Source organism: Haemaphysalis longicornis, unplaced genomic scaffold (assembly GCF_048455015.1).
Source record: "Haemaphysalis longicornis isolate Haplotype H1 unplaced genomic scaffold, Haemaphysalis longicornis Haplotype H1 scaffold_1, whole genome shotgun sequence".
NCBI lineage: Eukaryota > Metazoa > Arthropoda > Arachnida > Ixodida > Ixodidae > Haemaphysalis > Haemaphysalis longicornis.
Window position 1 is genome coordinate 139,566,476 of NW_027526203.1, and position 25,235 is coordinate 139,591,710.

The 25,235-nt window shown below is 46.3% G+C and overlaps 2 protein-coding genes across 2 annotated transcripts in view; both read right to left on the minus strand.

The window, feature by feature from the left end:
• Nucleotides 1–25,235, minus strand: part of LOC144137020 (whirlin-like) — a 267,993-nt gene that overhangs the window by 190,741 nt on the left and 52,017 nt on the right. The window contains exons 2-3 of the mRNA XM_077669440.1: nt 16,076–16,285; nt 6,594–6,866 (exon numbers count right to left, since the gene is read on the minus strand). Coding sequence (XP_077525566.1) covers nt 6,594–6,842 — 249 coding nt within the window. The 5' untranslated portion in view covers nt 6,843–6,866; nt 16,076–16,285. The remainder of the gene's footprint in view (nt 1–6,593; nt 6,867–16,075; nt 16,286–25,235) is intronic.
• LOC144154857 (uncharacterized) lies at nt 12,973–13,956 on the minus strand. The gene has a single exon (XM_077685939.1). The coding sequence runs from the start codon at nt 13,954–13,956 to the stop codon at nt 12,973–12,975; it is 984 nt and encodes a 327-aa protein (XP_077542065.1).

Below are 25,235 nucleotides of genomic sequence, written 5' to 3' on the forward strand. Positions count from 1 at the left end.
CTGCGATTCTGATAGGCGAAGCCTGCTGTTCCAAAATTCTTCGAACTTTCGCAATACCTCACAAAGGTGTATTGTAATATTTTCATTATTGTTTAAAAAATAAATGCTCAGAACAGTCCCTGATTGTCGTTACATACGACAAAACAATTGCACCGCGGTAAACCCAAAGCTTACCGACACTCCCAGACGCGCGTCGGTGTGGTTGCCAGATATTGCCAAATTGGCTAGAGTGATTGTTACAGCGGGATACGGTTGGATCATCATCATCATCATCGTTGTGTCAGCTACAGGGCGAAGGCCTCTCCCAACGATCTCCAGCCAGAAGAGGGAAAAAGAAAAAATCAATAATATGATTAAAAGGGCATATCAACGAGCTATTGGACTGCCAATGTCAACCCCAAACGACAGGTTCGATGCCTTGGGCCTTCACAACCGCATCATCGAGCTCATAGAGGCGCAGCAAATCTCACAATTTGAAAGGCTCTCCAAAACTCCTACGGGGCGACAAATTCTAAGAGAACTTTGCATTCCCTATGGATCGACACAAGCCGAAGAAGTTGACATACCCGCCGCGCTACGAGAGATTATACGCACAACTCCACTACCCTTAAACATGGATCCGACATATAATAAGGCCAGGAGAACGGCAAGAGCCCAAGCTCTCACAAAACAATACGGCAACAACCCCGAAACAGTATTTGTAGACGCAGCGGACTATCCCGACAACAACGCCATGGCTGTGGTGGTAGTGGACCACAAAGGACAAACGCTCTCCTCGGCGACAGTTCTCACAAAAAATACTACATATTCAGAACAAGCAGCTATCGCTCTTGCGATTACCGCAACTCGAGCCAGATACAAAATCAGCGACTCGAAGGCAGCCATACGTAGCTACTAGAAAGGGCGGATATCCCAAGTCGCCGCAAAAATGCTTCAACAGCTGCGAGCACCAAATTACCGGTCAACGAAACTTATCTGGACTCCTGCACATGAAGGGTTACAGGGCAATGAACAGGCCCACACAGCTGCTTGCGAGATCGTCACCCGAGCAGCAGTTAACCCCCCCCCCTCCCCCCCCCCCGCAGTGGCAACAGATCACTCAGAGAAATTCGACAGCGTGAACTCGTACAAAGAGATAACAAATTACTACAAACACAGCCGGTGCGAATTTCCAGCCGCCCACCGCACACTCAACGCTGCGCAGGTCAAAGCATGGAGGCAACTTCAAACCAATACCTACCCGAACCTGCTGGCCTATAGTCACTTCCATCCAGAGATCTTCTCGGATAAGTGCAAGCACTGCGGCCACCGCGCAGACCTCACGCACATTATGTGGAAATGCCAAAGAAAACCACGGAGCAAGACCCCTCTACCCCCCATAGATATCAAACACCTAGAGCACTGGGAAACCCTGCTGCGCAGCTCTGATCCTCTAACGCAGCTACGCCTTGTCCAGATGACCGAAGAAGCCGCCAGGGACCAAGATCTCCTGGCTGACTAACGCGGCAAAGAGAGTCCAAGCTCTCTACTTCTGGGCAAATAAAGTTCTTTCTCTCTCTCTCTCTCTCGTCGTAGTATTCCAGAAACAAACGAGTTTTGTAAATACTGTCTGTGGGAGCTTATCTTGACCCTTCTCTTGGTAACAATTGTTCATAACAGACATTTCGTCACGTTTTCCAGAACGTATGACGGCGGTTGTAACGTGTAGATGCGGTATCATTTCGTAACGCCTAAACTATAGAGCCCCGAAACCCACATTACCCAGTAGTTGATAGGGTGACCACCGTTACAATTTTTTCTGCTGTCGAATAATGCTTTTAGACGGAGTCATTGGCCGTTCCCGAGCAGCGTTCAGCCGCCGTTCTTTTGTTGTTTTCTCTCTACACGCTATTAGGAGCTTTACGCCACCTGGAATTCTCTAAGCCGGTGGTTCTCCACAACGATGGATGTGCACAGGAAACTCTGGGGAACGGACGAATTGCTGCGAGTCATCACGGGGGCAGGACCGAGGTGCTGACGCGTGATGTGCTCGAAGCAATATCGTACAGTGTCCGAACGTCAACGTGGTGTGCTCTTCTGCCAGGCTTCTGTGGCATGCGGCAAAGGCTGCATAACGCGGCGTGTTGGTAAAAAAAGCCGAAATAAGTCACGTGCTTTGCGCGAAAACCACAATTTGCGCTATCGCTGCTGCCGATAGAAAGAACAGGCAAGGGGAGGAAGCCTTCACACTCTACCCAAGCTTTTGTGGACCAGTTTGATGACCTCTGATTTAATACCCACTGATGATGGCGCTTCACTCCCATTTCCCCTCAAACGAATGCTGAAGATCACCACAAAACGGGCAAAAGGCAGTAGTTTCCTGAAGCAGAAGCGTTATTTTGCGATAGCGTACAGAGATGAATCGATCGGTCAATTCTTTTCACGAGAAACATGTCCCGTAAATGAAGCGTGCAGCCTGCTCCTACTTCTGCCCTTAATTCTTTGAGAGCATTTTACCGTTATCATAATTTCAACTATTGTAACGACTATATACTGCCACACTTAACTCATCACCTGCATTCAGCAGGTCTTACTTCCCTCTCTCTTCATACTGCAGATGATGACCCATATCCAGTCTTCTTGCCGACCAAGATATCAGATAACTTAAAAAAAAAATTGCGCCCACCTCCCCACGAGGAGAACCCTGTGTAGATGCGACGCATCGTGGGGTTCACTTGGTGTTTCCGTTGGATTGATTCTGAAATCGCGTGAAACGTGTCGGGAACGCGTGTGATTATTATGTTTTATGATTATTATTATTGTTTTATTGGCCAATCTTGGTCAATCTCTCTAAGTGGTATGCTTGGGGCTTCGCTGTCGCAACGACCTTTACTCCATCATTGTTGCTGTAAGTGGGAGCTTCTTTTCTTTTATTGCAAGTGTTAATCATTGCCCCATCATGCGTTGTATCAGTGGCATCTTGACGTAGTTTGAATGAGTCAAGGATATAAGGCGCGTTCGTAGCATTTGATTCTGTCTCGGTTTTGTGGCGCAGTAGGAAGAGCACCATGTACCTCGCGTTCCGCGCAGAGGGTCGTGGGATGGAAACCGGGCGGCGCTAACTATTATTTCTTTTTATAGTGTAGGGATCACGTGCGGACAACGCCGTATGGAGGGACAAGGCGAGTGAATGAGATGCCGTCGCATCTAAAAAACGACATGGCCATGGTCATGTTATTCATCTTGGTTTAGGCGCCGCCAAGGTCCATGGATCTTTTTCTCTTTCACTAAGCGCGCCTGATTTTTGTTTGTCGCGAGTGCGTTTTAACGGGGCACCCGCGACTGCATTACTGAAGGAGACGGCGATAGTTTGTTGGTTCCGGAGGATGCTGAAGTCCTACAGGGGGGTTGGGCAGGCGAGGGCAGCAAAGCCGCCTCGAGCGTCTAAGGTTGCTCTCGACGCGACTAACTGCCCGCGGGGCCTTTGCGTGAACAAGGGCTGCGGAGCTGCCACATATGTTGACGCATCGGCGTGCGACAAGCGAGGTCGGAGTTCAACACAGCGCTTGACCGTTCCCAAGGGCCGTCCCCCGCTGTGCTTTTTCCTCTCCTTTTATACCCTTTCCAGCAAGGCAGACCTCGAACTTCCCGAAAACGCGGAGCCTGCCTAGCACCCCCCGTCGGGACAACGCGCAACTGGTTTATTATACGCTCTCCGTTTTACACTGCAGATGGCGCCCGCATTCTTACATTTCGTCTTTTAAGGTAGATGGTGCTTGCCTGGTTACACGATACTACCCGACCAATCATAAAACATATGTGCCTGCTTGCGTGCATGAAAAACAAAATACTTGTCAGCACTCGGCATTCAACTAAGGCCCTACGGCTACCGAAGCCGGCAATTACGACCAAGACCCTACAACTCCGGTGACATGAAAATGAAATTTTGTCATTTTTTGCACACATTGTGTGTCATTATGAGGCGGAGGGGAGGCTGGGGAATGCTTCATTATGGTTTCTCGAGGTATGAACTCGAACAAGTAATGGCAAAAAAATTCCCCCGCATTTCCCCGAGGGGGAGAATGTGAAAGTGCGAATGCACGGTTGTCGGCCCGCTTGCGGCGCTTGCGCTCGGCCCCCGCAGCCCACCGCCTCGCCGCCTTCTCTTCCATCTCTTCCATCGGGTTTGTGGTATCACGTGTACACCACGCAGTTATCAAGCCGCTATAACGCCGCTGAGTCGCCAACGCACGCCGCTGACGACGTAGTTTGAATGCGTTAAAGATATAAGGCGCGTCACTAACACTGATATCACCGTCGCGTCCGTGGCTTGGTCGGTAGAGCGTCGCGCTGCGGCCGCAAAGTCCTCGCATCGAAACCTGGCGCCGGATGCTGTTTCTTTTTTAAATATAGAGGAGCACTGCGGACGCCGCCGCCGCCGGCGGTGGATGGTTTGGGGTCGCTTATAAAGTGCATTCGCACTTAAAAATACACTCCATATGTTGACAAAATTGAAGGTTAATGTGGGTGCAAAAATAGAGAAAAGGGGAGCTGCGCCAAGGTCGCATCCACGTATGGTGCATACTTTTGTAAGGGATTGGTCGGGTGTCAGTAAACTGAGAATAGCTAGACAGCTTTGAAGGCCATAGAGTGTGGAGGAAAGAAAACTACTGTACGGTATACGGTTTGAAACAGGAAACTGCTTCGCACCAACGTAGAACACAAATTCACGTCGGGCATCGGAAATGAGTGATTAACGAATCCCCGTATATAAGTGCTACGAATTGACGTACACAGCTGAAAAAGCTTTTACCACAGCTCCTTGAGGAGGTATCCTGGACTAAGGGCGCTTATTGCAAAATGAAATTCGTTGCCTTGCTGCCTACCTTGTTAGTTATTCATTTTCTTTCGTCTTTCTTTTCTTTCTGGTTTGCCAGTCACTCGCTTTCCAAGTTTATCCCCGCGGTGACTTTCCCATGAAAGTGATGACTAATTTCGGTCCAAAGTCGGCTCGAATTCTAGAAGCGCTGTCATTAGCCAACCGATGACGTATTGCTTGCTTCCTTAATTCCGCATGGCCGGAGCTCTTGGACGAGCCGCTCCGAACACAGCTGTGGCTAATTAAAGCGCGCCTCGAACCCATATTTTATGCCTCCCTGCCGGCCACGTTTTAATTGGGTGCTTAATATTCCTCAACCTCTAAAAGGTCGCAGCGGCGGGGTTTCAAAGGCTTGTTGAGGCTCTTTTTTTGAGTGGGCAGATCAGTTTCATTCAACAAGTAAAAGGATCAAATGAATTGGTGCGACAGGGGGTGTTCCAAGTGGCCGTTGCAGGTGAAAAAATTCCCCCGTTACGCCAAAAGAGGGAAAGCCCGCCTACAATTTTACGCACTTCGCTCGGAGTCTGAACACTGATGGTATCGGCAGGAAAGTTTGGGGGCTCAACGGTTAGCGATAAGGTCTAAATGTGGAGTCATCGTAATGGAGGGGCTGTACACGTTATCGCTTCTATCGTCGTTCACATTTACTCTCCTTGCGCACCCAATTTTACATCTGGCTTTATATGACGAGACCGGGCTCTCGAGGCCAATGCTTCTGTGTTTGGATCAGCTTTTACATATTTTTTCTCTTCCTTGGGTAGCATATACATTTCGTGCAAGTTTTGGGCAACAAAAGATGATAGTTCGGTATTTCTAATTTCCTTCCTTCACTCAGGGAAGAAATGCATTCACTGCTGCCAAGATTTTTAGTTTCGTGATTCTGCTACTGCCTCGACTGCTACGATTCTGCTACTGCCCCTCAGTGCCCGTGGTTTTTCTTAAAAACAAAACAGGAAAAGCATTGGCTTCATTCAAATTGAAACCACGAAAAAAAACCACAAGAATTTACGGTGACTCCGACCAGTTGCGACGAATGGGCTTCATTTTTCTTCGTGCAAAATAGGCTGCAGTTAACATCCTCAGATCTAATGGCGGGCTTGAGACCCGGACGCTTTCGTGAGGCTGACCAACCCGTGCAAAACAGAAGGACGATAGTTACCTTCCCCAGAGCTGTTGCGTTTCGCCGCACCAATTTTTAGCGCGGTCTAAGAACGTCGCCACCCGAACCATTCGATTACAAATAACCTTTTAATACGTAAGCTAAAATCTAGGCAACGTTAACATGTCGACGCACTCAAAACAAACAAACAAAAAAGCTTCGCCAGCTAGAAAAAAAAAAACCAAGGTAGGACGAAACGAATCGGTAAGTTTTTCGGGCGTCTCAGTCGTTGTAACGTCAACGCAAACCCCGCATTTATATCAGACGAAGCACGGCCCGAAACAAGCGAAGAAAGTTAAGCTAAGCGGTGATGCTATTTCAGTAGCGGTATATGTGCCTCAATCGTCTGACTTACGATGTCACAAAAGAGCTGTAACTAATTGATGCACAAGACATTGGTCACCAGGTAGCACTTTATGGAAGCAGTGATGTACAGAAAACACGGCGAACATTTAGTAACGAGCTCAGGAGGTGATGTGCCGGACCCGCTCTGTCGGGAGTACAGGGTGAACCCTGACCTGCTCAGAATGTTATGAGCCGGATACGCCCTTCCGGGAGTACGAGGTAATCCCTGACCTGGAGTGCGGCGCCCAGGTCGAGGTCCCGGAAGGAGACATGGTTGGCGGCCAGTATGCGGTCGCCTTGCATGAGGCCAGCCCGGTGCGCCGCCGACTGTGGGTCCACGTGGGCCACAACTAGACCACACCCGGGCTCCGCGGCGAGTACCTCGAATCCCAGGCGACCGGCGTCCAGGTGGCGGCTGGAGGGCGACCGCTGGAACGTCACCGTCCGCACCGCGTCACGCCACGACGACACTCCAGACATGGCCCTCCACTCGAGCCGGCTCCTCTGCGTCAACCGCCCGACCCCAACAGCCACGGTCATGAAACATACCCCGCCAAAATGTCTCCAACGACGTCGGTTGTAGCCGAGGACGCGAGAGACACGTTCTAGTTGAGTGGCAGTCCCAACAAACGACCGAATAATCAGCGTCCGATCCGAGACAAAGCCTGCATGTAACTTTTCTCAACGTACAATACAATGTGAGTGTGTGGGGCTTTTCTTTTGTGAATTTCTGTTCCACGAAGGGTTACTGACGTGGTGGCACTCCCACAACTTGGGTGAGCAGTAAAAAGCATCAGCCAGGTTGCATATCAACGAAACCTGTCTTAGAGAAATTAACACAGGAGTAATTTCGCTGCTATCATTGGTCCTTGATGTTTCTACGTTACCCAAATCTCTGCCTCCCTCATCTCATACACTCATCTCGTATTCTAGATGAGGTAGACAAAACAGACGGCTGAATACTCTGATTTTTATACTCCTGTGAATGAAGGTCGGTGAAACGACAGCTTAACGGAGCCATGAAATGAAGATACACCTTCGTTGAATTTGAAGGAACTAGAATTCAGTATCTCACTCAGCTCCATTACAGCCACAGAAGATGTTTTTTTAACGAAAAAAAAGCATGAAGTATTTAAAAACTTTCAAATTTTGCGCCACAGTGACACGAGCAAGAATGACGCCATACGGGCTAACAATAAAACATAATTTTCAGTGCGTTAACTGCACGTTAGCATTCAAGTGATGCGGTCAAATGGAACTAGAGGCCCCATTACAGACGTCCAGTATGTGTCGTCGCGACAGGTGAGTTAGGCGGCCGCCACTCACACAAACAAGGTTCCGTGACGTCATAGAAAAGTTGCGGGAAATTGGCTAGGCGGTCGCGACTGCTTCACACATTTTCTTTAATATCTCCGTTATTTGCTCGAAGATCGCGATGATATTGGTATCACTGTTATCGGAACTAAGCCGTATTTTTTATAAACCCAACTTGTATTTTGTCTTCATGGCTCCTTTAAACGGACACAGTGGTGGTACATGATTTTACGTAGGGAAGCGCTATCACTTATTATAATAAAAAACTCGGGGAAGCGGAATAGGTCCTTGGAGAGCTGAATTATGAGTAATTTTGGGCAACGTACCTTGCCGCTGAATTGACATGTTGAAAAAGTACCATACGATGACTGGAAAGGCATTTTCTTTGTAATTTGACAATGTGATTTGCATACATTGCTCCATCAAGGAACCAACGCATCAAAAAGGAGATTAGTTGTCGACAATACGCCAAAAAGAGAGAAAAACGGGCGATTACGTACAAAGTCCTAAAAAACAGCTTCACAAAAATACAAAGAACAAACACACAAAATAAAGACAAACCTAATATACAAACAGCATAATGAGATCATTATCCGCACATCTTTCAAAGAAACGGTAAAAATTTCGACATTGTGTACACGGGAGAATTAATTAAGCAAGTATGCCATACAAAATTTAGCACCTCTTTTCCGTTAGTAGCGCGGTTCACTTGTCAGAAGTGAGGATGGGGATGCGGTGTCCATTAATGTTTTTTTTCTTCTAAATTACGCAAGTCTTACCATATTTGTCTGGATATTCGTTATTTGTAATTTAAAGGAGCCATGCAGACAATATACGTTTGTTGTATTCGAAGGACTTCGTGTTTTGTAGTGCCCAGCGCTTGTCCGGAAGCAAACGATGCTTTATTAGCAGATAAATTATTTAATTTAAGTTAAAATTTTGATTCCCAGCCATATCATGTGTTCTCAAAACGTCTGCAAGGACATCACAAGAGCATGTCCTCAAGCCAAACCTAGCGTGCTGCGGAGCCTGGTTTACCGTTAGTCAACCGAGATGGCGCCACCATAGCGGGCTGACCGTTTTCTGCCATAGGTTTGTTTTTGACCGTGTTTGTAGCTGGCTTGTTTTTGTTAAGGTAGAAACTAATCTTTTCGTGAAAGATGGCGCTCGCACAACAAACAAGGTACCGTAAGACGCCGTCGCTTATGCCAATCGGAGAGTGTCGTCTGAGACAACCCAAAAGCGCCGCTGTGCTGTGCAGCTAAAACTAGCATAGTGCGCCCAGTACCAACAGCCGTGCGCATCGGTACTTCTATGTTCACGTGTGCTTTCGTAACTTCCACTGTTTACCCCAAGCATTGTTACTCTATAAAAAGAATGTGCACTAAATGTAGGCGCAAAAAGCTCGTTCGGCAAGCTATAAGCTATTTGCGTTTGCTTTTGCCGGCCTCAGCCAATCGCAGAGCTGACGCATATTACATCCTAGGTTCTGTTGCGGGAAATGAGCTGGTAGTTTTTTTTACATGCATACATACATACAGTTTTATTTTCCAGAAACTATACAGAACTGGATGGTCTCTTGGGCTAAAAGCTACGCGTCGAGCGTGACAGGGCCCAGGAGACCATTTTAAGGCAAGTAGATACAACTAAGAACTGTGCAAAACACTTGACACACACACACACACACACACACACACACACACACACACACGCACACACACACACACACACACACACACACACACACACACACACACACACACACACACACACACACACACGGACACACACACACACGCACGCACGCACGCACGCACACACACACACACACACACACACTTCTATATAGCTATAATAAATATTTCTATAGGTACATAAAATATACATACAGGTAATATATACATGAAATATAAAGTTAAATAAAATATAAAATATATACATAAAATGTACATACAGGTACAATTGCAGGTACAGACATTTCCCAACGATTTAGACAAATGTTCCGGTATAGAGATATAACCAAAAATACATCCGCATTACTGGGTGTTGCTTTTCCAAAGAAAACACGTACAAAACAAGTATAAAATAAAAACAACCTCCAAATACACTCTCAAATGTGCGAATAAGCAAAATTTTCAAGGTTTCAAAAAGGAAACAAGCGATCACTTCAATTTTCCGCAAAAAACGAGCGCAATTCTTTCCGACTTTTGCAACAAGCCTTGTGAGAGAATTCACTCAGTGCAACAGGTCGGTTATATTTCAGTGTCTGTTATTTGTAGAATGCACTAAAGTGAGGAATGGCCCAAGTTCTACATTTCGTGTGTTTATATTAGCAGTCCGTCGTTGTAGTTTGGCTGTAGAGGATAAGTAGTTTGCAGTGTAGGCAATGGAGAAGCAGAACATTTGAAGTAGACAAAATCGGTACATACTATTTATAGGATTAATATTAAAATGTTCAAATAACCCTTTAGTAGTGGTCAAGGGTTCAATATTTGCTATAAGGCGAATCACTTTTTTCTGGATAATAAAAACTCTACCTAAGTTGGTTTTAGATGTGGTTCCCCATATCAGTGTACAATAATTTAGGTATTAGTGAAATAAGGCGTAGTAAATTTGAAGTTTTACTTTAGTTGGGAGCAAACGCTAGATTATTCCAGTTGTAGCAGAAACCTTTTTGCACAGGTAGTTCACATGAGTATCCCACGTGAGACCGGAGGAGAAGTGCACACCGAGGATTTTATGGCTGTCAACAAAGTTTATTTTTTTATCGCCTATGTAAAGGTTGTGCTCAACCGACCAAGGTTTGTTTTTTCCGCGAAATATAATTGCTTTGGTTTTCGTAGAATTAATACCGATGCGGTTCATTTTGGACCAGTTAGATAGCTTTTTTTAGAACATGGTTGCAGTGTTGAGTCAAATTGTTAACGTTAGGACCAGATAACAGGAGTGTGCTATCATTAGCGTATATAAAAAAATTAGCCTCAGTGTCAATGTCTACTATGTCATTTACGTAAGTATTAAATAAAAGTGGTTCAAATACACTAATTGAAGAACACCTCGGTGTATCCCCAAGTGGGACGACTTTTCGCATGGCCATTCCCTTTTTTCATAATTATGTAGATTATTTGAGCGAAGTTTAGGTTAAAAGTGGTGTCAGTGATATTATAACGAGGCAACGCTTCGAATGAGCCAAACTTGTGTTTTGCCTGCATGACCCCTTTAAAGTAACGACACGATATTCAATCAACAGAGACATTTTAAGTTAATAGTTTGTCATTAAAACAAACACTTGGTACGAATTAAGTTCTTATGGGTAAAGTCCTTACGTTCTTATGCAAAGTTCGTAGTTCCTATGTGTCATTTGTTGTATGAGCCGCAGTTTCTGTAAGTTTTGAAGTGATCTTGTGCCCATGCTAACACATTGAAACTCATTAAAGAAAACGGGGAAATATTTTTTGCATTTCCTCAAACTGAAAAATAAACCACAGATGTTGCATACAGCCAGTAACGCTGGGTAACCTCCTGGCTACGTAGCTATCTTGATAATGGTAATCCTTCGAACCACGTAAAGTGCAGACTTTTTGAAATACGGCACAATTTCCGTCTCTGTATTGTCAATATGTCTCCGAAGAAGTTCAAAAGAAGTTATGTCTTCAAAAAACAACAAAAAAACACGAAATCAAGTAAGCACTCCTTGCAATGCAGGTAATCTCAGCTTGGCGAACGTCTTATCTCATATTCATCATCATCGTTATCCTTAGGCCCCTTGGATGCTTTTTCTTCCTCCATGTGTAGAGAGTCCCTTGTCCGTCTCACTCTTCCCACATGGCCCTGTGCTACCGCCTTCGTAGTAAAAATTATTCACCTCAATTTTCCCGCGACTTCAGTGCTTGACTGCCATGTGTTGTGACAGTGCCAGACTATCACAGGTTTCACTGGATGTCGCGTGTTGGCGTTCCTTTCCACGCAAGGTAGAGTCGCTGTCTACATATTACATTTATAGAAAGACAGAGCTCTATATACAAAGATTGAGTACCACTCTATCGTTCAAATCTTCAGGTTGTCGTTAAAAATGTAGCCCGTTGATCTGAGCCGAATTTGATAACAATTAATACTGATAAAAGGAGCCTAGTTTGTTTACACAAATCAGAGAAAACACTGCTAAATGACCACCTAATTACCTTACACACACCGAAGTGGGCATCTTGTTACTGTAACCATATTTCCTGTGTAATGCCTGTTAAATATTTACCAGTATATTTTGACGAGAATCTTTCGTGGAACGCACAAATGACTCACATATGTAATAAGCGCATATGTTCTGCCTGTATGTTCTACAATATAAAAATGTTTCTGCCTTTTTCTTTTAGGAAACAAGCTCCCACTTAGGATATAGTGTTCTCAGGTATGGCGTGTGCTGCTTTATTAACTGCTCCAGAACCTGGAAGAATCGAGTCAACAGCATTAAAAAAACATAGCCAATAGTGTTGTTTACAAGCCACATGTACATAATTGGGACAGTTTTTACGGCCAGTGGCTTGACCTCGTATGATGTTTTATTTACCCCTTTCGGTTCTGGTGTCGTCATTTGACGACACAACATAAAGTATCCTCTGGCAACTTGAGAACAATACCAAAGATGCAAATTTTCTGGGCAAGAGTTCTTCAAGGATGCTTCTTGCTATAGGCATTACCATTGGTATGCTTTCGCGGAGCTGGGCGCCATAAAAAATAAAAGGCTCCATTGGAGACAGGGTGTGACGATGAGGCGGGTGCATAAACTGAAGTCCTGGTTTGTCAGCATGTACACAAATGGCAGTGCCTATTCGGTGGACCAGTGGATGTTGATGATCATGAATACCGCATAATGTGCAGCTTTATTTTGTGGACCAGACCACAGGGTAAAGTTCAGGTTTGTTCTGTGGACCGTACCAGGCATAGTTGATCCTTATTAGTCTAAAAGATACCAATACACACTTATTTACATAAATAATGCGTAGAACACACTTAAGAGAACAGGTTCCAGCAAAAATTTAAAAAAGAAATACTACATAACTGTGGGGACTCGAAGTCAGGGTGTTATCGCCAACACAATTTTACCACTGCACTATGGAAGCCGACAAGCGAACCCCCCCTTTTTTTCTTTATGCATGGAAATTTGAGAAAAAACTCAGACAAGACAATTAACACACAATATAAACACTAACAGACAGCAATGGGTAAGCACGCCAGTCTAACAAAAGTCGGCACCATTTCAAAACTCAGGCAAGCAAACGCGCGCATCCAAAAGATGCAGCTACTCCAGTGGATCACTCTGCGCTGCATAAACGCTCCGTACCAACGCCGCCTGTTCCCGAAAAATGCTCTTGGTCGGCCTAGGGGGTTCCGCATGCCGATCAGTCATGCGGCACTTCCTCAAGCTAAACAATCCCAGGAGAACAAAAACGTCATATGGCACCCGATTAACGTCCTCAAACGGCAAGAAGCGAATGGTGGAGGGGGTGATGTCAATGTCTTTTTTTAGTGTCCGTTGCAAAACGTCCCAGAAAAATACCGCGTCACGGTACAGCACAAAATAATGGTCAATAGTGTCTGGTTGATTGCACAAGCGGCAATTGTCTGACCAAGGGATCGACATTCCTTTTTCGCGCAGCCATGTTTTAACTGGAACCGTTTGCGAATGGAGCTTAAAGAAAACCATTTTGGCATTTGGCAGCACGCACATACACTTGACACGGTTTAAAACATTATTCCTATGGCCCCGCAAGTATGGCTGGCGATGAAGAGGCACGGGGAATAGATTATGAATTAAAATGTTCGTCAGAGCCGTCATTGAAAGACTAAACAGGTACTCCAGAGAAAACCGCGCAGTAAGGAAATGAAAAGTATCCACAACTTCTTTTAGAAAACCCCATGGCGGCTTCTTGTTCACCTCACCCGTAGAAACAAGGAGAAAAGGTAAATGGTAACTTATGCGCTCTTGAAGTATAGTACGTAAAAGTGGATGCTCCGCCAACTTGTTGAAGAAAAACCGAGACACAAGTTGGTGCACAAACAAATGCATTAACCCAACACCACCAGACCCTAAAGGAAAAAACAACAAATTATCCCTACGCATTGGCTCCCATTCAGATCCCCGCACGAAGGTAGCAAATACTCTGTGTAGAGCCTGGCCTTTCGCCCGCGCACAGTGCAGTACCTGAAGCACATAAACAAGCTTTGCCACCAAGAAGACATCGCAGACTTGCGCACGGGCAAATACAGAAAGTTTTCGCCCCATCCATGCCTGCGAGGCGCGCTTGACATGCGTGAGTGCTGAAGACACTGTTTCTTGGTGATGTTACAACCCTCGATGGTATGCAAGAGTACGACTGGTTACGAAAGCGTGATGTGCTTTGATTGATTGATTGATTGATTGTGTGGGGTTTAACACACCGAAACTACGCAGGTAATGAGGCGCGCCGGAGTGGAGGGCTCCAGAGTAATTTTGGCCACCTAGGGATCTGTAACGTGCGCCTAAATCTTGCACAGACGGGCGTTTTTGCCTTTCGCCTCCAGTACTGGTCTTCAGAACCCTTTTTAGCAGTAGCTCAAAACAGAATACAACCGCATGGTCTAGATCACAGAATAAAGCTGAACATTATTTCGTGGTCTGGTCCACAGAATAGGCAGTGCTTCCACAAATGTGTCAATAGTTGCATTACCAGCATTCCCCCCCCTTAAATTCCCCCCTTAAAATCAAGGTGCCGTAGGTTTCGTTTGTGTGGCTTGCAGAGGTAAACTATATAGTTGCATAGGGCAACTGTAGTTGCCTTCTGCAACTCGAATGTAGGTCGTTGACCGTGGCACATGGCACTCTTTGACTGACTGCATCAGCTGAGTTGATTGACTGTTTACTAAAACGCCTTGCAGTACACCGCTGCGGCCATGTGCCACGGTCCACGAGCTACATTCGAGTTGCAGAGGGCAACTATAGTTGCCCTATGCAACTATATAGTTTACCTCTGCAAGCCACACGAACGTATACATTTGGGTGGCTTAAAGGAGCCATGAAGAAAAAATACGACTTCGTTTAATTTGAAAGAACTAGGATTCAGAATCTCACTCAGCTCCATTACAACCACAACAGATGTTTTTTTAACGAAAGAAAAGCAAGAAGTATTTAAAAACATTCAAATTTTGCGCCACAGTGACGTGTTATGAGCAAGAATGACGTCATACGGGCCAACAATAAAACATAATTTTCAGTGCGTCAACTGCACGTTAGCATTCAAGTGATGCGGTCAAATGGAACTAGTGGCCCCATTACAGACGTCCAGTCATGTGTCTTCGCGACAGGTCAGTTAGGCGGCCGCCAATCGCACAAAGAAGGTTCCGTGACGTCATAGAAAAGTTGCGGGAAATTGGCTAGGGGGTCGCGGCTGCTTCACACGTTTTCTTTAATATCTCCGTTATTTGTTCGAAGATTGCGATGATATTGGTATCATTGTTATCAGGACTAACCAGTCTTTCTAATAAACCCAACTTGTATTTTGTCTTCATGGCTCCTTTAAGAAGGGGGCGTGAAAGCGCCACGATTATCCTTTTAGTTTTCAGATAAAATGAAACAAAGGGTGACCGATCGACCTCTTCAATTTGCTTGAGATGGTTTTTATTGTTTCCTGATAAAAGTAATGTGCAGATTCATCAATGTCTTCTCTTTAAAAAAACAATTTGGCAACCGGGCAAAATCTTCAAATGCCACATAGCGGATCCCTGCCTGTGTGCCCCTGCGCCTCACCCAGCTTTAGCGACGTCCTTCTAAGAAACGTTTCGTCGGAGGCAATGTCAAACTTGACGCAGAGCCCAAATTTTCGCGAAATTTGCGGCTGATGAGTGAGCTTTTTATTGTATTTTGCTTTTTCCTTCTTTTTATTTCTTTTAGCCTTGCTCTCTTCTTTTTTTTCACACAATCAAGGATTTTGTTCCGTGCTGCTTGGTTGTTATCTTTTGTGTTGTTTGGTTGTGCCCACTTAATAATATTAATTAATAATAATAATCAACCAAACACATCACTTTTTAGGGCGCAAGGATTCAGAGGTTAACCCATGAGAACTTGTGTGCGCGTACACTGAATCTTGTTTGCTTTGCACAATATTCCTCTTCTACCGCAGGCAAACCATCCGCCGTTTTCCAACACGTGGGTGCCACCCAAGTAGCACTTGGTAGGATTTGGTCAAGAGAATATCTGCAGCGTTGAAGCTAAGTGAATACGAGGGGGGGGGGGAGGGGTCTGTTACAGTGCAATTTATGTAAACGCAGTGTCAAGGCGTTTCATACTCAAGGTCAATATGTCAATACTCAAGGGCAATATGACTCGACTGCTATGGGTGGATAAACCAGCCACAGCTGGAACTCACCCGAAGCAGAGCAGGGGGCCCAGTGTCAGTGCCTTGCAGCCCGCTGCGACCCGATATGTTCGCTTGCACCTTCCATTAGGCCCCGTCGCCACCGCGGCCCCCAGGTAGCTGTGCGCCAGATGGGGTGAGCCGATAGTTGATGGAAGCGGTCTCTGGAAGACAGGAGATGCCTTGGATGGGGCTCCTCTCGCTGTTTACGTCGTTGGCCTCCTTGTCAGAGAAAAGAAAATGGAGAGCCATTATGCTCACCAAAGAATGCCGTGTACAATGTTTAGCACAAAATGTGGTGTGTGCCAGGCTGGGAGCAAACATTGCACCTTTCGCACGTACGCACGTTACGAGTCTCGCCACACACCTCCCCCCCCACCGCCGCCACCACCACTATCATCATCATCATCATCATCAACGCCGTCGTCGGTGCAGTTTATGGAGAGCGCGCTGTGAAAGCGTACATTCTCTAGTGTCTCGCGCCCTTACCCATCGCTCCTATCCCCTCCGCGCACCCGCCCTTCCCTTTGTTTGGAACGAAAGAGCGATTAGATGCTTAAGTTTTTCTTTGTCGACACGATGGTGCACACGCAATTTGCCGGAGCAGCCGTGTACAGCTTCGCTGTAAAAAGCTTTCAGGTAAAGTACAGGCGCACAAGCACAAGAATACATACAGACATAAAAATAGACGGGCACACGCACAGCAAGGCGTTCGCTTCACCTGCAAAGAGCACCTTGTACGGTGAGCTACATTTTTCGTAGCCGAGTCCGAATAGCTATTGCCTTACGGCATGGATGCGGTCACCGGAGGCCGTGCTCGCAGGATGCTAGAATGAAGCCACCTCTTTGTAGAGAAGAGATGGCACGCCTTGAGTGCATGGCTATGTTGAGTGCTCTGAAGTCAAGCAATAAATATTTTGAAAGTGGAAACTAATCTTTTAGAACCACTAACGTAACTTAATTGTCCGCTCTTCGCGTTCTGAAAAACTGGATATTGCTCGGCACCACGGCGCTCACTGCCCTTTGCAGTGCCGACACCTTTGGCTGTTTGAAAGGTGGCGCATAGGGGGGCATATTAAGAGCAACATATACGGTTTGGTTGTCTGACGTTGAGGACAGAGACATGCGCTGTCTTCTCCTTCATTCAAAAAAAAAAATTCCCGCTTAAAAGCCTTGATAGGCATTTCTGTATTTCTGATGTTTCAGACAATTTTGTCTGTTCGCAGAAACAGGATCAACCGGTCCTGTTTCGCATAGTACGAACTGTATATCTAGAGCGCGTTATTCTGGCTAGTAATATGCAGAAGTATTTTAGTCATCTGATCAGCGTCAAGAATACATAAGCCCACATTTGTTCCACCCTCCGACACGGAGGGAGAAGTAAGCCAACGAATGTTGGGAAACTACATTTGGCAAATAGTTGAGTCAAGGTTGCTGTTCTAGACACCTTAGGGTGCCATTCCTATCCCAAACGGGCGACAACACCAGTACGGGCGGCTGCTTGGCGCGGTACCTGAAATACGTCTACACCCCCTCCAGACACAGCAAAAACAGTGTTCTCCAGAAAGGGTGGGGCTTTTAACGTCTTGTGCGGCCGCTCGACGAGAACAAAATGACTCAAAGAGAATGTCCAGATGGAAAAACAGCCTGCAAATGCTAGGGCGTCGAAAAATCTCGTACAACAGGATAAAACAAACTTTTTTAAAGGCGAAGGCCTTCGATGTCGCACCAAACTCCGAAAAGTGATTGTCGTCGTTGTCATCGGCGTCAACACGAATGGAAAAAACCATGGACGACTCTGTCAATCAATAAATAACACATTTCGTTCAGGTGCGTTGCAATTGCATTAACTCCACACCATGCCGGACGGGGAACAAGAATACACCTGGTGCGGGCCGCCTGACAGGTGAACGTGACGGCATGTGAGTAGAACAGGCACACGCGTGGGAGAGTTGTTTCTAACTGTGGGGAAGCTGCCGCGTTCATTGCGGCCAGTCTGGCTGTCGGAGTAATCCGCGTCAGAAGTGATGCGGAGTAATCCGCGTCTGACGCGGAGTAATCCGTGTCAGAAAAGACGCGAGCCCGATGTAGCATTACATGAGTCTTTGATAGTCGCTAGGCTTTCACCTTCAAAGCCCGTAAGTCGGCTTACCTTGCCGAGGTATTTTCGCCTCCTTCGTGGAATTCCTCGAGATTAAAATTTACTGCAAGTAACAGCTAATCTAGCTAGTGCTGCGTGCGCGGAGAGTTTTACTTTCCCCTTTCGGTTAGAAAAAAGTCTGCCATCGCGTCGTTATATATGAAGCAGGGCCTTCATGCGTAAAAGCGGATCGGCAGGTAAGATTCCATGGCGCTTATGTGTCGAATTGAGTTGTCTTCAACTCTATGAGCTAACGTCTTGCTAAGTACATGATCTGGCGGTGGAAACCAACAGCAAATGTATCGTATTTCTTTGCAACCCGGATCGTCCGTATTTAAGGACGCAATAAGTTGTGCAACTGGTTGCAAAACACACATCTCCTCTACAGATCTCCGCGGCGTTTCGCTACTCTGAAGGCGAAGCATAAAAATCCTTGCAGGTTTTAGGTACAGTCACCTCAAAATGGAAGATCAAGTCCCGAAATACTAAGAAATCGTGTTACCGTTGTCGACTTCATTTTAACAAATGCCTTTTTTTTTTTCAGGATTTCCATTTCATAACACTTTTCTTTATTTACCGTCTTCGAAATTTTTTCTGTTTTTTTTTTACAAGAGTCGCGTACCACTACGGAAGCTGGAACTTCCTGTTTTGCGAGCGATCTTGGCCCCAATTACCTTGTGATTCCAACTACACTGGGCAGGCAAGGGCCGATATCTCCGCGTTCAGGACTCTTTGAATCTTGCCGACGCACCTCCTGGGCAACTTCTCATACCCAGAACGTGTGCACTGTGCGACGGTTTGACAGGGTACGAAAAATAGCGATTACTCTGTCTACTCACCACTGCACAACCGCAGTAGTCAACTTCGCCCGGGGCGCCCACGGTGAAGGAAGGGCCACTGCGCACAAACTCCTGGGCAATTCCAGACGCACCGGCACTCACCGAAAGCGCACTACGCGCACATGAAATATGCAGGCTGTTTTCCGTCTCGGACGCGGGACGGCGGCCCAGAGAGGCTGGTTACTCCTCAGACCCTTTCGCACGGCTTACAGGGCAGCTGCATGTCCTTGAAAACTGCCCGCGACGGCGCTCTCGAAACAATGCGACGCCTTTTGTTCCTGTTGTTGCCTAGATGTGCTGTCATAGTTCGATGCTGTGACGCGCATTGGCATCTACTGCTGCCGCCACTACTTACAGCGCGTCCATAACGGTGCCTGCTCTGTTCCAGAGAGCTGAAAAAGTACTGTTAATTGACGAGGGAGGCACGTCAGCGCAGAAGCAACTCCACAACAGTCAAGTAGCGATCGTATTGTTTGTATGTATTTAGTGACCATTCTCTGACAAGGCCGAGCTGCGGCTCCGAACTCCGGACAATGCCGGGCTATGGAAAGAGCAAGATTCCGTCATTCTTCGATGATGCTATACAGGACGGCGTGCAGACGGAGGAGACGATATTGAGCGGCTCTGATCTGTGCTAGTTGGTACACTCTTGGCGAAAATCAGCTCGAACATGCAACAAAACTAAGAACGAGAAAACACAGGGTACCCCTCTGACATTCACCACATTGCTGTGTTCGACAAGAACAACAAACTCGGGCGTGAGATTGACGAAGCCTTCGCGATGGAAGCATTGTCATGCATCAGCGTTCCGTCCGTCGCTTTATCAGACTGTTTTGAAAAAACAGTCTCTGCGCAGAACAATGTTATAATCCTTATCAGTAACATTCCGCATCTCGGAGATTGTTTATTTGTAAGTCTGCGTTCTCTTTTCGTAAATATGCAGTTGTAGGTCAGCGGCGTGCCCTGTGTTTTCTTGTCCTTTGTTTTGTTTCAAGTTCGAGCTGCTTTTCACCAAAATACTGAACATCCGCAATCTCGCCTGAGAGCTGGCAGTGGCGCTTACCCCTTTTCTTAACGCTAACGCCTTATTCCGCGGCATGTGCGGTATACTATTTAGAGCACAGAGGTACTTTGCTCGACATTCGTTTCGGCGGTCGCCTTTCACACACCGCAGCACTAACATCTCCCCGTCTTGTGCAGGTCGGTAACAGTGCAACCGCCCTATGAATCCCTGAAGTGACGAAAATCTTCCATAGGCGCGAAAGCAACGCGAGCCTCAGTTCACAAATCACGATAACTAAACAGCAGGTCAATCGAAATCTCCGGATATTGTCAGTAGGATGTTGTTCAGTTCAAAATGTGAGCCTGTAACCCCGTTGAAAGCCGAAATAACCTTGTTATGAAATCCCGCAAATTACGGCCCACAAGGGCCGTCTTGCTTTCCGCATCGATTTGCTGGTGTGCACTGGGGAAGAATTGTTACTGCTGGTGTGCGCGGACTTAGGACCGCGGCTGTTTATAAACCTGTGCATGGTTACGGGGTGAAAAAAAAATGGCCGTGTGTCTAAGTTTCGCCCACGTTAAACCTTCCCCTGTGGATGGAATCGCCACTTAGCCCTCCAGTAAGCCCAGATTCATAGCACAAGCGTAGCTTCGGTGTTTTAAAAGCCCCAATTTTACTTTTTGTGTGTAAAGACTACCACCCAGAACTACTGATTCATACATACACGTAAACGTAATCATTAAGCACATAAACACAACATGAGTTCACATCAGGTCATGCACATGCGTACAAATATATGCACACATTCGCGCATTTCAGTAAGACCCATGTAGTTCCACTGCGGAGACACTTTGGAGGACACGTGGTGTCCGGTCATATTAAAGCGATGAGCGCAACAAGCGTGTACAAGACAAGAAAGTCCGGCAAGTTCTGACGTTATTGCTTGGTTATAGATTCCACTCCTGATTTGCCGCGAAGTGCGCTTTCCATTGCTCGACCGTACGTTTGGTAGTCTGGAGTTATTTTGTTGCGCAAACTGCCTGTTATTGAGGTTAGCCAAATGATGTCCACCGGTTATACAAGAGATTTTTATTGCTAAACAGGTGTCATACCAAAACGCTTATAGAGTATGTTATGAGCTCATTTAGTGGGAAAATACAGCATGTAAGAGAGAGGTGTGATATCAGCCTTGTATGGACTGCGGGTAATAATGTGAAGGCTGTGGGAACAAGTATTCCGTGCTGTTTTTTGCATGAGTACCGTAAGTGAGGCTCATATCGGTGTACTAGAACGCCGATTGAATTTCAACAGGCTGTCAAGCTGATCACCAAGGAATGTGCCATGGCTCCAGGGAACAGAGGGTGCATGTATATGTGTTATTATTAGACTTTACTGATGTTGTTTACGGGAACTGAAGAAGGCATACTTTCTTTTCTTGGGATTGATTACTTAATTGTTTTTTCAACAATTGAATCTACCAGAGAGATCCTGGGTGGTTACAATATCTATATGTAATGAGATATGTGAAAGAGTAGTATCTCTAACATAAGACATTCTGTCGAAGAAGGAGTTCACACAGCAAGAAAGAAGAACATTGCAACAGAGCTGTTTCTATGAGGGGTGTTTCAACGGCAGAATATCGGAAAGGGATTAGACAAGCGCACTGTGGACTGGTAGAAGAGGAAGGAGGTTGAGAATGTGGTGACTGTGTCGGCCGCTTCCCGATCTTCCGCTCCATCAGCCTGCCTGCATCGAGGATGCCACCAAAAACAGCAAAGGAGTGCTATTGCCGATAACTCGATTGTGCCTCGTATGTCAGCCAGGCTCGTTCCTGTGAAGTCTAGCTATATGAGCACGGGCAGCTCCAGTGTGGAGTTAGTTCAGGCCGAACCGAACACAACGATGGAAAAAAAATGTTTTCGTGCATCAGGATTTAATTCATGAAAAGGACGGTTATGCTTATGTGTGGACAGTGAAAGCAATTTCGGAACACATACCTCTCCCTTGTGGCCTGACGCTCGATATCTATACTGACCATTTAAACACCTCTTTTCGATGCCGTTTCCCGCTCTGATCGTGCGACTAATATGGAACCGGGCTACACCACTGATTTCATAGAAATGATCCGCAAATCGCTGCCTTCTGAGACTCTCGTGGCATTGCAAAAGTTGCTAGCTTCGGTGTTGGACTTTGCGCAGGGTGAATACCCTCCTCCGCCTCGGGACTCTCGAACGCACCATCAAAGTCTCACCCGAGATGCAATACCCATCCGCCAGAAGCCTTACTGCGTATGTCCTGCTGAGCGCAACTCTTTAAGTGAGCAAACAGATCAAATGCTCCAGAAAGGTGTAATTCAGGAATCCACCAGCTCAAGGGCTGCCCCTGTAATGCTTGTCAGAAAGAAGGACAACACATGGAGATTTTGCACTGACTACCGTAGACTTAACAATGTGACGAAGAAGGATGTCTAACCACTTCCGCGAATATCATGATTACACCTTTGATTGTCTGCATTCAGCGTCCCATTTTTCCTCAGTAGAACTTCGATCGGGCTACTGGCAGATTCCTATGCACCCCGAGGAAAAATAGAAGTCAGATTTCGTCATGTTTTTGTATAGTCGCTGTATACGCCTTCTTGAACTATATATATATACAGAAAGAAAGGCCGGCAGTCTACAACGCCAAAGAAGGCCTAGGGGAATGATTAGACTATTTTTTACCGTTAGTTCCGTTACATTATTTTTCTTATTAATTACGTGAGAAAGAAAGAAAGAAAAACACGCGCCCAGAGTGGGGACCGAACCCACGCCTTTCGATTAGATCTCGAATGCCTTACCAATTCGGCTATCTGGGCGACTGTGTCCTCCTTCACTTTCTGGGGTATTTATATTTACTACAACTGTATCTGACGCTTGAGGGTGGTAGCCAGCGCCACTCAGACTACACGGGGAGAAGGGGACCTTCTTTTCAACCCCCCGGGGCGTGACGCGAACGTCTACAGCCTGTCATAAGCGGGTAACTGGCGGGAAGGGGACCTTCTTTTTAACCCCCGGGCCGTGACTCGAGTGTCTACGACATGTCGAGACTGGTCGACCAGCGTTGAACCCTCTTAAGCTCCCTATGGCACCAAGACTGCCAGAACAGAGGCCCTCGCTATGCATGTAGCGAATCAGAATAGGATTTGATTGATTGTAGGGTTTAACGCGCCGACGCAACACAGGCGATGAGGCGCGCCGTAGTGGAGGGCTCCGGATTAATTTTGACCACCTGGGGATCTTTATCGTGCGCCGAAATCTCGTACACACGGGCGTTTTTGCTTTTCGCCTCCATCAGAAAAGCGGCCGCCGCGGCCGGGAATCGAACCCACGACCTCGTGCTCAGCAGCGCAACGCCTTAGCGAATCAGAATAGGAAATGAGGGGCTCGTTGAAAGTAAGACAGAAATAAGGGTTGGCAGTCAAGAAGACCATGGCTACCACCCCCAAGCGCAGGAAACAAAAATACCTAACATTAATACCCAGAAAGTGGAGGGGAAATATAGCCCCGCCGGTAGCGTAGTGGTTATCGCACCAGACCGGTATTCTGGAGGTCGTGGGTTCGGATCCAACCTGGCGGGCATTTTTTCTCCACTTTCTTTCTTTCTTTCCAAATTCTTTATCTGTTTCAATTACCTACCACACCCTCCCCTTTGCTTTCCGAGGTCTTCTTGACTGCCAACCCTTATATATATATATATATATATTCAGCAATCCCTTGTTATAAAGAAATCGCTTTAATCGAAATATCTCTTTATTCGAAATTTGTTCTGGTCCCAACCGAAACGCATACATTTTAGGCCGCATTACTCGAAGTGCACGTAGAGCTTGACCCGCTTAGACCTAAGTGGCGATCGGAGGCATGGCCGAGCGGCGACGTTCGACCGGCGAGTCAGATTGCCAACATCGCGGGTCATAGCAAGCTGGTCTTTTCCCGCCGATTTTATCCAGGCGGTAATGCTCGATCCGCGTCAAGCGACTTATTTATTTATTTATTTATTTATTTATTTGTGGAATACTGCAGGCCAAAAAGGCCCAAGCAGGAGGGGCACAAACACAACCACAAGATCAGTACAGGAGTGATACAGCTTGACTAAAATACATCTGCGTAAGAGGATAGCGACTGCAGACAAACGGTCCGAATGCGGGGTAGTGTTGTGAAATTTCGTTTCTAGACATTGGTCAATTGCGCGGACGCGACGCTGCGCGAACACCGGCACTTGAACCGTAGAATTAGCAGTGTCGTCAATAACGGGCGCCGAAAAATTCTTGTTTTGCAAACTTCACTTCTGCACACCTCGGGAAAAAAAAGTCCCAGAGATCATGCAAAGCCCCTAGTGCGAAACCGTTCAGTTTTCATGATTGTGCTATGCACCGAAAATGATCGGTTAATCGTTTTTTGAGCGCAACAAACACAACCTTGGACTCGAGCCACGGCATTTGCAGCGCTTTCTAGCGCGACACTCGCGTACTTTTCCGTGACACCCACACCCCCGTTGTAAATTGGTCACAGCCACTGATGCTTTTATGGGCGGTGACCGCAGCCTGATGCATTGCTTGGTCAAATTGGAGCATGGGTTGCCTGCGCCCGGCAAGAAGTTGAAACAGCCAAAGCTTACTGCATTTTTTTTCACGTGAATAAAGCTTTGCTTCACTGAATAAATTGTGTATTGATTCCGTGCAGTTGTGCTGCAATTAAAGCTCAACTGGATTAGCTTTTTTCGAGTGGTCGCGTATATCAAAACACCGCTTATAACGAAATTTTTCGCAGTCCCGCTGACTTCGTTATAACGAGGGATTACTGTATTAATATATATATATATATATATATATATATATATATATATATATATATATATATATATATATATATATATATATATATATATATATATATCAATATATCAATACGTGTGCCCTGCGCTTGTGCCCACTTCGGGGAGGCATGGAAAATCGCCGTGTGCTATTGTGGCCAACCCACTTAGCATTTCGTCGGCTCCTCACGACCATTAACCTCAGGTTGTACCATTGCCTTTGCGGCGTCCCCCCGTGCGTGTCGGCTGTCCTGTACGCCCCCCTCAACACACACACACACACACACACACACACACACACACACACACACACACACACACACACACACACACACACACACA

Coding starts and splice junctions, on each gene's coding strand:
- LOC144154857 (XM_077685939.1), bottom strand. CDS start 13,956: ATGGGGCGAAAACTTTCTGTATTTGCCCGTGCGCAAGTCTGCGATGTC.